The 12,523-nt window shown below is 46.0% G+C and overlaps 1 protein-coding gene across 3 annotated transcripts in view; it reads left to right on the plus strand.

The window, feature by feature from the left end:
• Nucleotides 1-12,082, plus strand: part of disc1 (DISC1 scaffold protein) — a 39,590-nt gene extending 27,508 nt beyond the window's left edge. Inside the window, exons 11-14 of one of the 3 annotated variants that reach the window (XR_013780759.1) lie at nucleotides 1,968-2,211; nucleotides 3,106-3,141; nucleotides 4,152-4,196; nucleotides 7,276-7,313. Coding sequence is in view for 2 of the 3 variants with exons in the window: in XM_079363319.1 (XP_079219445.1) it covers nucleotides 1,968-2,211; nucleotides 4,152-4,196; nucleotides 7,276-7,398; nucleotides 9,770-10,006 (649 nt within the window). In the remaining variant the exon portion in view is untranslated. Of the gene's footprint in view, nucleotides 1-1,967; nucleotides 2,212-3,105; nucleotides 3,142-4,151; nucleotides 4,197-7,275; nucleotides 7,399-9,769 lie in introns of those variants that run through there. The other 2 variants (XM_079363319.1, XM_079363320.1) reach the window with 2 other exon arrangements.
• Nucleotides 12,083-12,523: the final 441 nt, after the last annotated feature.

A 12,523-nucleotide genomic window follows, 5' to 3' on the forward strand; every position in this document is an offset into this window, starting at 1 on the left:
AGGGGAAGATTAAACAGCATTGTCTGGCTGCTTCTGCCTCGGAGTTTGTTTATGCATGACGGAAAACGAGCAATTTCTCAATTTCTCAAATCTACCTTCACCGCAGGGAGCCACTTTCTAGGTGAAAACACTGAATATATCATATATAAGTTGTTATTTGTGTGCAGACTTCTTACTTGTTATCATTCTCAGTGAGTCAGTGAGAAAGTGAGACGGAGACAGAGACTCCTCCTGGGTTGGAAAATCGAGAGTCTGAGGACGTTTCTACCTTTAAGATATTCGGTGCTTTTTGTCAGCGTCAGTTTGTTTTTCCGACACGAACGCGTTCCCTGGATGCGAGGTTGTTACGGAGGAGGGAAGTACGTACGGATTATTTTTCTGACTTTTTAAATATTGATGCTCTCGAGTGAGGAGCAAGCAGACAGCTCAAGAGATAAGAGATACAGCCACTGCAGTTCCTCCAGTGTCCACTAGAGTCTGTCTCCTGCAGTGAGTCAGTCTCCATAGAGCTCTATGTTAAAACAAACATGTTTACAGTCTGGTATAAAAACAGCTTGGGTCTCTAGAGCTCGTTTCTCTCTTCAGCTGTTCGGCCTGAATGTTATGAACTAAAGCAGCTAATCCGTCAGAACTGTGTAAAACCACGCTCTCCTTTCTGGCTCCGCCCTCTTGTCCAAATATGGTCACGTCCAGTTTCAGAGACAAAGACGGATATGAAGAAAATACTGATCCTTTGGCTTCAAAAAGACTAACCAGAGCTGTGATGGCTGCATTCATTATTGATGTTATCTATGCATTTTTTATTATATATTTTTAATTTTTAGAATATATTAGATGAAGAATTCTTTAAAAAAATCATTGGATTTGGTTTCTAAAACGTCCTTTGGAGCTGAATTATTCAAGGCTGATTTGTTATCTAAAGGTCGGAGAAAGGAAAAGGTCATGCACACGGACGTTTGAAAGGTCAGAGGTCTTAAAAGAGTATTTTTAAGAGAAAGCAAATCGTGTTTTGTAAAGCCATAAAGACCTTCTGGTCTCTTTTTTTAGACTGCTCTCTCTTCTGTTTGTCTTCCTCTGGAGGACGGCGATGAGGAGGAGTGTAAATGGATGACTGATGGAAGTGAGTGAGTAGATCAACAAAAGTCATCTTCCTGTCCTCGCTCTGAACTCGCCGCTCAGTGACCCCGGCAGAGATGATCTCTCTCTCTCTCTCGCTCTCGCTCTCTCTCTGCCGCTCTTTAAATAACTGGAGGGCGTTCACTTTCATCACGCTCCGGTTCAATAACTCCTCTCCACTCATTTCTCGTCTTTGTCTCAGCTTTATTGTGCATGTTGGATTAAAGACGGCGTTACTGTCCACACGGCTGCTGGAGCAAAGATCTCCTCCACTCCTCTTTTTTCAAAGTGTCCTCGTGAGGTTTCTGTGATGCAATAAAGGACTTGAGGTCAGGGCTCATCGAGCCGTCTTCACAGATGCACTCCTGAAAGAGTCAAACAGTCACTGTGAGACGCTCGCAGGCTGTCAGGACACAATACGAACAAGCTGCTAGGACGCACTGCTTTTATAAGTGACATGTTGGAGGTCAGATATTTATTCCTCTCTGGTTGTTATCTGCTCATTTCCCAAAACCTTGTATCCTCCTTTGTTTTTGCAAACGTTGGATTTTGCATGACTCACCTCAAGACTCTCTGGAGAAATGTTTCCATCATCTCTGTTCATAGTTTTGCTGACAGAATACGTGCTTGTGTGTGTTCATTTGGAAAAGCCTTGCATCATGTAGTTTTGCTTCTAGTGCCCCCTGTTGGCTCCTTTTGCACTGGCGTCCTGGGCGATGTGCCTTCACAGCTTTGATGCTCATCTTGACAAGGAGCATGCAGCCATTTAGATGAGCACATGTGTGTTGTGTTACAGTATATCATGGTGTGCTGTCCTAACAGTAACATCCTGGTCTTTTCCCTCTGTGTAGCTGTGGCTGTGCTGGTCTGGAGCGGATCTGGGAGGCCGACCTGGAGGCGTGTCACCTGTTCCTGCGAGGTCTCCAGCTGAGGACTCCGAGCTGCAGCGGAGCGGACATGGAGGACGTCCCCTCTGCAGCGGCGCGTCCTCTGACCCCGCAGAGCACCAAAGAAGAAGAAGACTGCGCCATGCTGACGGCGTTGGGTGGGCGTTGGTGTCCCGAGGCAAACTTACAGAACTCCGAGTTCACGAAGGTAGCACAACAACACGCGATGTTTTATTCATGCAAAGGTCCATGCGTGAGTCCTGCAGTGTGAGACGTTCATTTCTTCTACACATCACTGAAAGGTCAGATAAGGTTTGCAGAATTTGACCCTGCTCGGTCAGTCTCACCACTCGACTTGTTCAGTTGGTACGCTCGGCTGTCAGAATATAGAAGTGCGTCGACAACAGCGGGATGAGCAGAAGCCTATTAGTGTTTTTGCTCGGAGGGTTTTTTTTCTAAACGAGGAAAATGTGGGCGTGAGGGAGGAACCGGTGTGGAAATATTCTGGTTTCCGTGCAGAGATTCATTCTGAAGAGCGCAGCTGTGATTGTCTGTTTCTGCACGATTACATGTGTTTAGCAGGAGTGTGTGTGAGAGTGTGTGTGTGTGTGTGTGTGTGTGTGTGTGCGCGCGCTCCGTGCTGGTCTATCCCACAGTGAGTCGAGGTCCGCTGCCTCAGGGCGGAGTCCAACTCATTCTCTCCTCTCCTCACACTTTCCTCCGCCCACGCCGTCTCACAGACTCGTCTGAGATCGGAACAAAGCCAACACAGCGAGCATCAGGAAAAAAAAAAAAAAACCAGACAGTTTGTGAGACTGTGTTCAATTTGTCTGCTTCCTCCATTTTGATATAAAATGTTTTCTTAATTTAAGAAATAGAAAAAAAAACTTGTTGAAAACTTGTTTCTTTTGCTAGTTTTTGTGCATGCTAAGAATTCCCTCATGCATGCAACGCAACACTCCTGTTGCTCCCTCTTTAAATTCTCACGCTGCACTGATCTCCTCTTTCCTTTCCCAAACTGACTGATTTTTAAAATGTGCATGCGTCTCTTTTTTTTCTGCCTTCCCCTTTGTTTCTCTCTGCTTCTCTGTCTCTCCTGAAGCCTGGTCCCTCCTAACAATTCTGCAAGAACTAAAAGGTGAGACCGCTGACCATTTCTTTCTTTCGTCTCCGTCACGTGCTTTAAAACTCTGCAGCTCTGTGCAGGAGAATATATTCAGAACTCCCTGTGTAGTTAATCAGATGTCAGAGTTTGTTCTTTAACAATGATGAATTAGCACCACATACTGTCTAACTAAGGCTGTCTTAAAGTTTGCTAGTTAAATACCTTTAGATACAGCCTGTTTCCTCCTTCATTTAAAGGCAGGGTTGGTTCATTTCCTCCAGGTCCACCTTTTTAAGATTCTGCTCTAAACTGTCTTTAGGTCCTGACAGAAATTAATAACTCAGGTTCTCTGAAAAAGAAACAAAGAAAATCCATCATCTGTATCAGTTTGTAAGCCTGTAAAAAAACGTCGACCAGTGTCTGCCACGAGGTACCAATCTGATGAACCAATCAGACGCCTCCCTGCCTCCCTGCTCGCGTGCTCTCGCCTCTCGACAGTGTACAGTCGTGAACCAATCACGGGGAGTAAAGGTCAGCACCCCCCCCCACTGGCTCCAGCTGAATTCTCCTGATTAAACCCTGCCGCCGTCTCTCAGTCGGCTCGCTCGGACTCTCTGCAGGAGACACGAGACATTCAGCGAGTTATCGCTCTGCAGTAAACACAGTGTAGCATCGACAGAGTGATGAAGAAATAATAATGAAGAGTTGATTATTATTTTAGTTGTCTTACATATTAAACCCTGAAGCTGTTGTTCTCCCATAGGTGCAGTAATTACCTCCTCCTTCCTGAGTCACATAAATGTACAATTAAACACTTTGAATGCTAACAAAGAAACGCGCAGCACAGATGAGCCGCTTCATCTATTTTCTCCTCGTCAGTTTGCAGATGAATAATTACAAGCTCTGCTCATTACGATGACGCTGCTGCTGCTGCACACAAACACGACGCCGGCCACATAATTGTCCTTTCAATAATTCATGAGCCGGTTTGTGACTGTGCGTTTACTTTTTTTTTTCTTTTTTTTTTCTTGTTGTTGTTGCAGAAACTGGAGGAGTTTTTGTTCTGCATGGAGGAGAATCAGCCCGAGGTAAGGCGCACGCCGTCTCTGTGTTATCAGTGTAATTAAAGTGTCGGTTTCATCGACGCCACAGCTCGCCGCAATCCATCATCTGACCTCAACTTAAACATGACCTCCGTCGCTTCTCTGACCGTCCAATCAATACTCATCTACATGACGAGGTCTGTTGGTTTTCTGACTGACACCTTTTCACCAGCCCGTCTTTAAACAGGGACACTACGCTTAAAGGACCAATCAGAGAGCTGCTCTCCTCCTGTGTGGTCATGAAGGAAACCTGCTGTGTTGAAGCTTCTCTGACAACAATGCAGCAGCCAGTATGTCCTCCTTCTAACTTTAGATTCTGCTCCTGAATGCTCTGGATCTGATTGGACCAGAGAAGGTAGGCGGGGCTTTGAAGGCCGTTTTGGACGCCCCTGGGTTTGCCAGATATGAGAGCAGTTATCAGGTCAACAGGTGTTGCAGCGATGGAAGCGGGCAGTGGAACTGCTTCAGATAGACGTCACGATGTCACCCTCGTCCTGAGGATGATGGGACGTCCTTTGTCTCGAGCTCTCGTACTTTATTCGGACTCTGGAGAAAAGATGAACGTTTGTGTTGATGTCGCTGTGATACTGCTGGGCTCTCCTCCGCACATCGTCTGACCCTTTTCTCCTCTCCTTAATGACTTTAAGTAAATGATTTCCACTTAGCTGCTGCCAAGCTGCTGCCCTGCCGCCGCGATGGAGATTGATTAGCGTGTGTGTGTGTGTGTTTCCGTTTAATCTTGACTAATTGTTCTTTTTGCGTTCTCCTCTTCACACCGACCCTCAGTGAGGAACAGAAAAGGAGACACTATTAAATGTTGGCGATTCATTAATCTGATGTTCTTGAACATTAACGCGACACTAACGCCGGATCACTTGAAAGACGAGATGACGGATTTCACCGTGAGTAATAATCAACCAATCAGACGCGGAGCAAAGAGGGTGTAAGAGGTGTAAGACACGATCCGGAGGAGGCAGAAACGCGGGGTGAATCATAACCTTGAAAAACCTGAATACGTCTCTATTCAAGAAACTGGGACACACACACTTCTCACCTTCTCTGCACTTCATGAACTTTTCGTTGTTCTTGTACCTGTACTTGTATCAATGACAAATAAATGATTCTGATTCTGATTCTGAAGTCACCTCCAAATATGGACCCAGCTCCCTCCGTACATCACCGGGGGGAGTTTTACAAGAGTCCCACTGTGACATCACAAGGAGAGCACATTTAAAACGGAGCATTTTCCTCCGTGTTGTGAGACTCAAAGGACTGGATGGATTTATGTCACATGTTGTGGGTCAGTAGACTCTCAGGTTACCCAGATAAATGTTCAAAAACACTGAAGAAGAGGGTTTGTCATAAAATGTCCCCTCGAAGGACTCCAGCTCCCCGAGTCGAGTCCAGACTGAAAGCCTCATTTCAGACCCGGAGAGCATGAACACGTCTGGAGAATTCAAAGCAAACTTTCCGGTACTTTTCAGCGTGGTCAGTACAGAAGTAGACCAAGAACATGTGAAGGTGTGCAGGCTCCGTGTTGTGGATGTTTCAGAGAGTCTGAAGTTTCCAGAAAGGTTTGAAGTGCATAAACAAACTGTGTGATTATTTTAAAGAGTGAAGATCAGCACGAGGAGAGCGTTTGTTTTCAGCCCTGCGGCTCGACTGACTTTACAAACGCTGACCGGAGGCTGTAAAACAAAGAGCCAATCAGCTCCACAAACACTCGGCTCTTATCTCCTGAAGACGCTGCTCAACTCCGCACACTAACAAACAGCTCCGAGGATCGTCCCTCCGCGCAGAAACACGCTGTTCTCTTTAAATGTTTTATCTTTCGGGCTCTTCTGCCTTCCAGTCTTACTTAAGTTATTAATTGCATTAGGGAGAAGTCGAACATTTGCTTGTGCCTCAGGCCTTTCTGTTGTCGTACGTTTCTTTCTGGCTGTTACATCATCCAGAGGAGGAGTGTTATTAAGGACGGGCAGCGGCGACAGTACTTTCCAGTGATTGCTCTGACACCTCCGAGCTGCAGGGACTTGATATTTTCTACCTGCAGCTATGAGTCAGATTAGACTTTCCATGTGTTATTTTGATAGGAACATTGGTTGTGTGTGTGTGTGTGTGTGTGTGTGTGCATGTGTGTGTGTGTGTGTGTGTTTGCTGGGAGTGCGTCTGTGTACTCCGGCGAGTGTGTTTGTGTTCTCGTTGCTTGATAAGTGTGAAGAAACTAGGACACGATGTCTGCAAAGGGGCCTGTTCTAATTCTGGCCTCTGAATGCTCTGCCCCTCTGCACCCTGCTCCTCCATCAGCCATCCTCACACACAAACACACATACACACACACACACACACACACCCTAAAATGACCTGCACAAACACAAGACATGCACGCGAGCCCCCTGCGTGGATTGTTGACATCGTGACCTCCTTGTTTTCCTTTTTCCTCGTGACGTTATCCAGGTTGAAAACGGCGTCCGTGACTAACAGTTTTATTAAAAAGATTTAACGAGTGTTGGGAATGTGAGACTTGAGCGAGCTCTGACTCATCCTGTCCGTCATTAAAGTTTAAAAACACTCGAGGATTAAGAAGCGTTTGAATGAAAGTTTTTTTCCACTTCTCGTTACGCTCGTTCAAGCAGACATCAAAACAACGGAGACGTGAGGATATGAAGCTTCGAGCTTTAAGAGCACAACTGGTTTTCTTTTACTGTGTGTGCTAGCTGGGAATCGAACCCTCGACTCTTCCGCTGAACAAACAGCCGCCACATGCAGATGCTCAAGGTGTCATCATGCAGACATGCACGCTCTAAACTGTTTTTTTTATACCAGGCTGTAAACATGTTTATTTTAACATAGAGCTCTATGGAGGCTCACTCACTGCAGGAGACAGACTCTAGTGGACACTGGAGGAACTGCACTCATCAGCCGTGCAGGTTGCTTCCAAACTGAACATTTCTGCAAAGAAATCCTCCTTTTTCCTCGTTGATTTCAGCGTTTCTTCTTTTCCGGTTTCGGCAGCATTACAGCTTCCGTCCTTTATTCCTCGTTTCCTTTTTCCCCCTTCCAGGACGTCTGTGGAGAGTCTGAGGCTGCAGACCTGACGGAGCGCTGCGAGCTGATCAGTGACAGACTCCTGACCTTGGAAGACGAATTACAGACGGCCGTGCTGAACCGGGATCAGGCTCTCACCCATATCCTTTCCCTGCTCTCTAGATGAACATACATCATCCTAACGGGGCTGAAATATCCGCATGTTTGTGCCTCTGATCATCCATCTCCAGGACCTCGTTTCCTACAAATCCAAAATCACCTTCAGTTTGACAGATTTGAGCTTCTGGTGACTTCACCTTTTCGAGAAAATAGAAAAAAATCCACCTGTCTTATCTGACATTATGCTTCCATTCAGAGAGGGAATTGAAGATAAACTGGGATCAGAGGGTTTTTTTCTTTGACAGGCGCGACGTGCCAGCTGGAGAATAAAGTGGTGAAAAGTCCACGTGAGCTTATTAGAGTCAGCGCCGCCCGAGATTAAAGTCTGACGGGGGCAGCGGCGTGGCAGATAGAGGAATGTGACTGTAATGACTCTGGGCCAGTCACATCTTAATGTCCATACAGCTGCTGACCCCCCCCCTCCTCTTCCACTTAGAGGAAATTACAATACCCACGATAATGACTCAAATGAAACTGTTGAGGCTGATTACAGGTCACAATAAATCATTTTCCGCACTAATTAGAAAGCTGATTGGAAATAGATTAGTGTGTTTTTCTCGCTGCACTTTCTGGTTCCACACTGTGGGCTCGTTGAGACCGATAGAAAAATGCAATACTTCCACCCAGGCGCCAGGAAAATGTGTCACCCGACCTGCTGGCTTTTTCTTTCTTTATTTAGCGTCTCGCCTCATTAGTCGTCTGTGGACGCAGTCTGCCAGAAATACTCTCCTAATCTGATGGAGATGTTTGTTAGTCTGTGAATTAAACAGAGCGTCCTTCACTCTGAAGTGCAGGCCGGCTCTTCTCTCGTCTGATTGGAGATGCACGCTGGCACCGCGTGCAGTCAGGGGTCAGTGCGAGCCCTCGGCTGTGTGCTTCATATCAGAGCGGGATGATCTGCTTCTCCGTGTCCTCACTCATCTCAGCCTGTGTGAAGTCAGCACCGCAGCATCGCCGATGTTTTGCACAGATTCGAGCACAAACAGGGATGATGCTGTTGCCATAGCGAAAAAAAGATCAAACATCTCATCTCTGAGGGTCTTAATTGAGTCCCTGCTCTCGATACGAGGAGACGAGATGGAGCTCAATGAGATGGATGTGCACGTTGATGTTGTTCTCTGTTGTTTGTGTGAGGCCAGGCTCAGACTGCAGGAGGTTTAAACACCTATCATGAAGACAGAAACTGGGTTCATTGTGCAGATAAGGAAGAAGCTCGCAGCTAATTCTGCAGCGTTTCTCAGCTGTGCCTGCAGGTCGACATGAAAGGAGTTTGTCTGCAACTTTGTTGTCATGATTCAAAAAGTTCTTATTCCTCTTCTTCTGTCAACAGCAGCGTGCTGGTTAACATTAGCCTCAGGTTGTCATGGTTACATGCGTCAATCTCTCCATATAAGGAATTTGTAAAAAAAGGATTTGAAAGGGGAAATTAAGTTCAGGAAGTAGAGCCGCCGTCTCTTTTATGTACATTTGTAAATCCTAAGAATCGAACGTTGATGTCATCAGGACAGGGTTGTTATTGTTCTAGTAAAAATGCAACAAGATGGCCACCTGTTTTGTTACCACGACAACAAACAGAACAACAGGAGGCTCCTGGTATGAGCTCATTTCTGCACTCTGTCTGTGAAAAACGAGTCGGTGACACTCGATCATTAATACAATGGGGATTCCTTCCTGGCAGGTCAGTGTGACACATTTTGACATCCTCGGTCCGGAGCGGTTGTGGAAGTAACAGACGCTCAAACGTCCGAGCAGAGCAGATTTCTCGCAGATTGTTGGGAGTGTTATTTTGGGCTTCAATCCGACGGGTCCAGCCTGCGAAGATTTCAGACATAACTCTGAACCTCGGCGTCTCATTTGGACCTCGCCGAACCTTCTGCAGTATTCATGACAGGCCCTTTAACAGCCGTTTAATTATGAACGAGGACAATCTGTGTCCATTCAGACAGTAAAACGAGCCATCAGGTCCCATCTGCCGTCAGAGCCGTCCCTCTGATTCGCCATTTAAAGCGGACACTCAGGATTCATCCCAGTTTCTAAGCAGGTTAAACAATCCCCCCCCCCCCCCCCCCGATGACAGCCTACGCCCTGCTTCATCCTCGGGTTATGAATAATTTAAAGGGGCAGCCTGCTTGCTTTGGAGCCGCCCCCCCCCGCCCCCCGGATGAGCTCATGAATAGTGAACCAGCCGGGGTTAAATCGGGTATGACTTGATGATACTAATCCATTTGGTGGCCAAATTGGAGGATTGATGACTTGATCAGGTGAAGGCTCCATCAGCCAATCGAGTGGCTTCTTTTCATGAACATGTTGACGTGTCTGCTGTGTCACATTCTTCCTTAACCCTCTCTGCACAGTCGCTTGAAAAGGAGGTTCAGGAAGTAAAGGCCACTTTACAAACGATGCTCGCACAGCTGAAAGAGGAAGACGAGGAGGAGGAGGAAGAGGAGGAGGAAGAAGAAGAGGAGGAGGAGGGGCTACATGACGATGACCTCGTGAAAAATGGGACTGACCAGGAAGATGAGGAAGACGAGGATGAAGACGAGGATGAAGACGAGGATCAGTACTTCAGTGACAGCTGGGGCATTTGAAATGGTTGCACACACACACACACACACACACACACACACACACACACACACACACACACACACACACTGAGTCTGACCTCAGATCAGCAGGACTGACCCCGGATGAAGCTTCCCTCACAGAGCTCCACGAACGATCCTCTGACCTTCAAAGTTTCAGAGTGAAACTTTCTCCGTCCACAAAATGAGAAAACAATTTCAGACTTTTAAACTTTTAGACACTTTAAAGCAACTTTAAAATCTCCTTTCATCTAAACCAGCTGAAGGTTAAAAAGAGGCGTTTGGAGGCGAGGTCACTTTTCCCTCTTTATCACACGGTTTAAAGAAGAAACTTTTCAAACTGCACTCTGTAAATGTTATGTTGTAAACCACTGACTCTTTGCTTCCTCAGCTTTGTTTGCAATGTTTTGCTGACGTTGTTCAGCGTGCGTCTGGATCATGACATCACGCTGAGCTACAAGCAAGTCTTTGGGATTCAAAAGGTCCGACCACATCGTGCTCTAAAGTTTCAGATTTGAAAAGAAAAGCACTTTTACAAAATTATTATTTTGTTCAATCACATTTTTTATTTTTTGCGTAAACATGTTTGTGCAGCTTTTATCGTCGTGTTTAAAGACTCAAAGTTTCCTCATATTGAACGACTCTTTAGAGATAGTCGTCTCCAGTCCAGATGTTTTTAAATGTGTTCTGTCAGGTTGTACAGATGTTGAGCTGTCGGAGAGTTTTAACTATAAATTTAACTCTTCTGTTCGTTCACACGAAGGACACTGAAGCGCTGCCTGACCCGCTAAACGTTACGGTGTCGATGAATGAAAGTCAAACCGCTCTTCAGTTAGCTGGTAGCTTCAGTCACCTGTGTCCTGCGTCGTTGTGTTAGCATGCTAATGTTAGCGCTCTTCAGTTAGCTGGTAGCTTCAGTCACCTGTGTCCTGCGTCGTTGTGTTAGCATGCTAATGTTAGCGCTCTTCAGTTAGCTGGTAGCTTCAGTCACCTGTGTCCTGCGTCGTTGTGTTAGCATGCTAATGTTAGCGCTCTTCAGTTAGCTGGTAGCTTCAGTCACCTGTGTCCTGCGTCGTTGTGTTAGCATGCTAATGTTAGCGCTCTTCAGTTAGCTGGTAGCTTCAGTCACCTGTGTCCTGCGTCGTTGTGTTAGCATGCTGTTAGCGCTCTTTAGTTAGCTGGTAGCTTCATGTAACCTGACGCAGACTGATTTATAACTCTTTATTCAGATAATCAGTGAGTATGTTCTTTTTCTTCTTGACTCAAACAGCTTTTATACACAAGGGGAGGAGCCGGCCGTCCCGTCCATGTAAACACAGCTCTGACAACAACACAGCCAGCAGGACTCCAGCTGCTCCCTTCTTCCTTTAACCAGAGAAACAGGCAGGCTATGCAAATCAGAACCTTTAATCGAAGGCCAGCATATTAAAACGGCTCGTGTTGTGGTGCTGAGTAGTGACAGAGACGTTCTACTTTAAGATGAGCTGAAGTTTATTTATTATAATTTTCTCTCGCTACATTAAGAGACTCTATTCTAAAATGTCACGAGAGAAACTGAAACTAAACGAGACCTCAAAGCAAACTGATGCTTTTAAAAAAAAAAATCTTTCCTGTGGACCAATCAGAGCACCTCTTACATGTGATCGTCTCACACATTGATCTAACCACTGTGCAGTTTGAGCGTGACAGGACTAAACGTGTTTGTGGTGCTACGAGAATGTGAGCTAACTTGAACACTTTATTGTTCTCTCTGTGTGGACAAAATGCAATATGACGTTTGTTTCATTCTGTGTCTTGCAGCACAGATATATTTTCTAATGTTTGTTATTAATTCTCATGTGTGAAGGAAGTATTGAAGGATGAATCCTCAGTGAACACCTGAGAGAAGTTTGTTTTTTTATTTAATCTGTGTTTTTTATCCGATGTTCATTCCACTGGGTGTCACTCGACTTTACCCGACACGTTTTTGTACTTTCACATAATAATCCGTGTTTCCTGTGCGGCCTTGAGTTCTGCATCATATTTCATATTTATTCCTTGCAGCACCTCCCTAATTACAGCATGTAGCATTAAAGCTGACGCCGTGTCCTGCTGTTTTCTTCTTGTATTGAGTTACAGCCCCTCTGCTGATAGGAGCTGTGCGGGCATGCTGCCAGGCGACTGAGGGCAGCGGTGACATGTAGGAGATATCAATACGGTAATAAAGGTCCTCTAGTGAGCTCTTTAGGGGATACATGTGCTTCTATTGTTATCACGCCTCAGCAGCGGCCCTGTGGCTAATTGGGAGACGGCCTCACAGAGGACGTGGAGGGAAAAATGGGATGCTGTTACTTTGTGTGAGTCTGGCCGGCATGGGTTTTTTGTTTGTTTGTTTTTTTTCAGACCTGGGGTTGTTGAGGGACCCTGAGGGGCGCGCCTGCAGACCGCGCTCAGGGCTGAAAACATAGCTGAGTGCTCAGAGGTTTGTTTTTCCACAGCAGCACAAAGAGCCGTTCTCTCTCACATCACAGGCAGGTTGCA

The sequence above is a fragment of the Symphodus melops genome (assembly GCF_947650265.1).
Source record: "Symphodus melops genome assembly, chromosome: 15".
Lineage (NCBI taxonomy): Eukaryota > Metazoa > Chordata > Actinopteri > Labriformes > Labridae > Symphodus > Symphodus melops.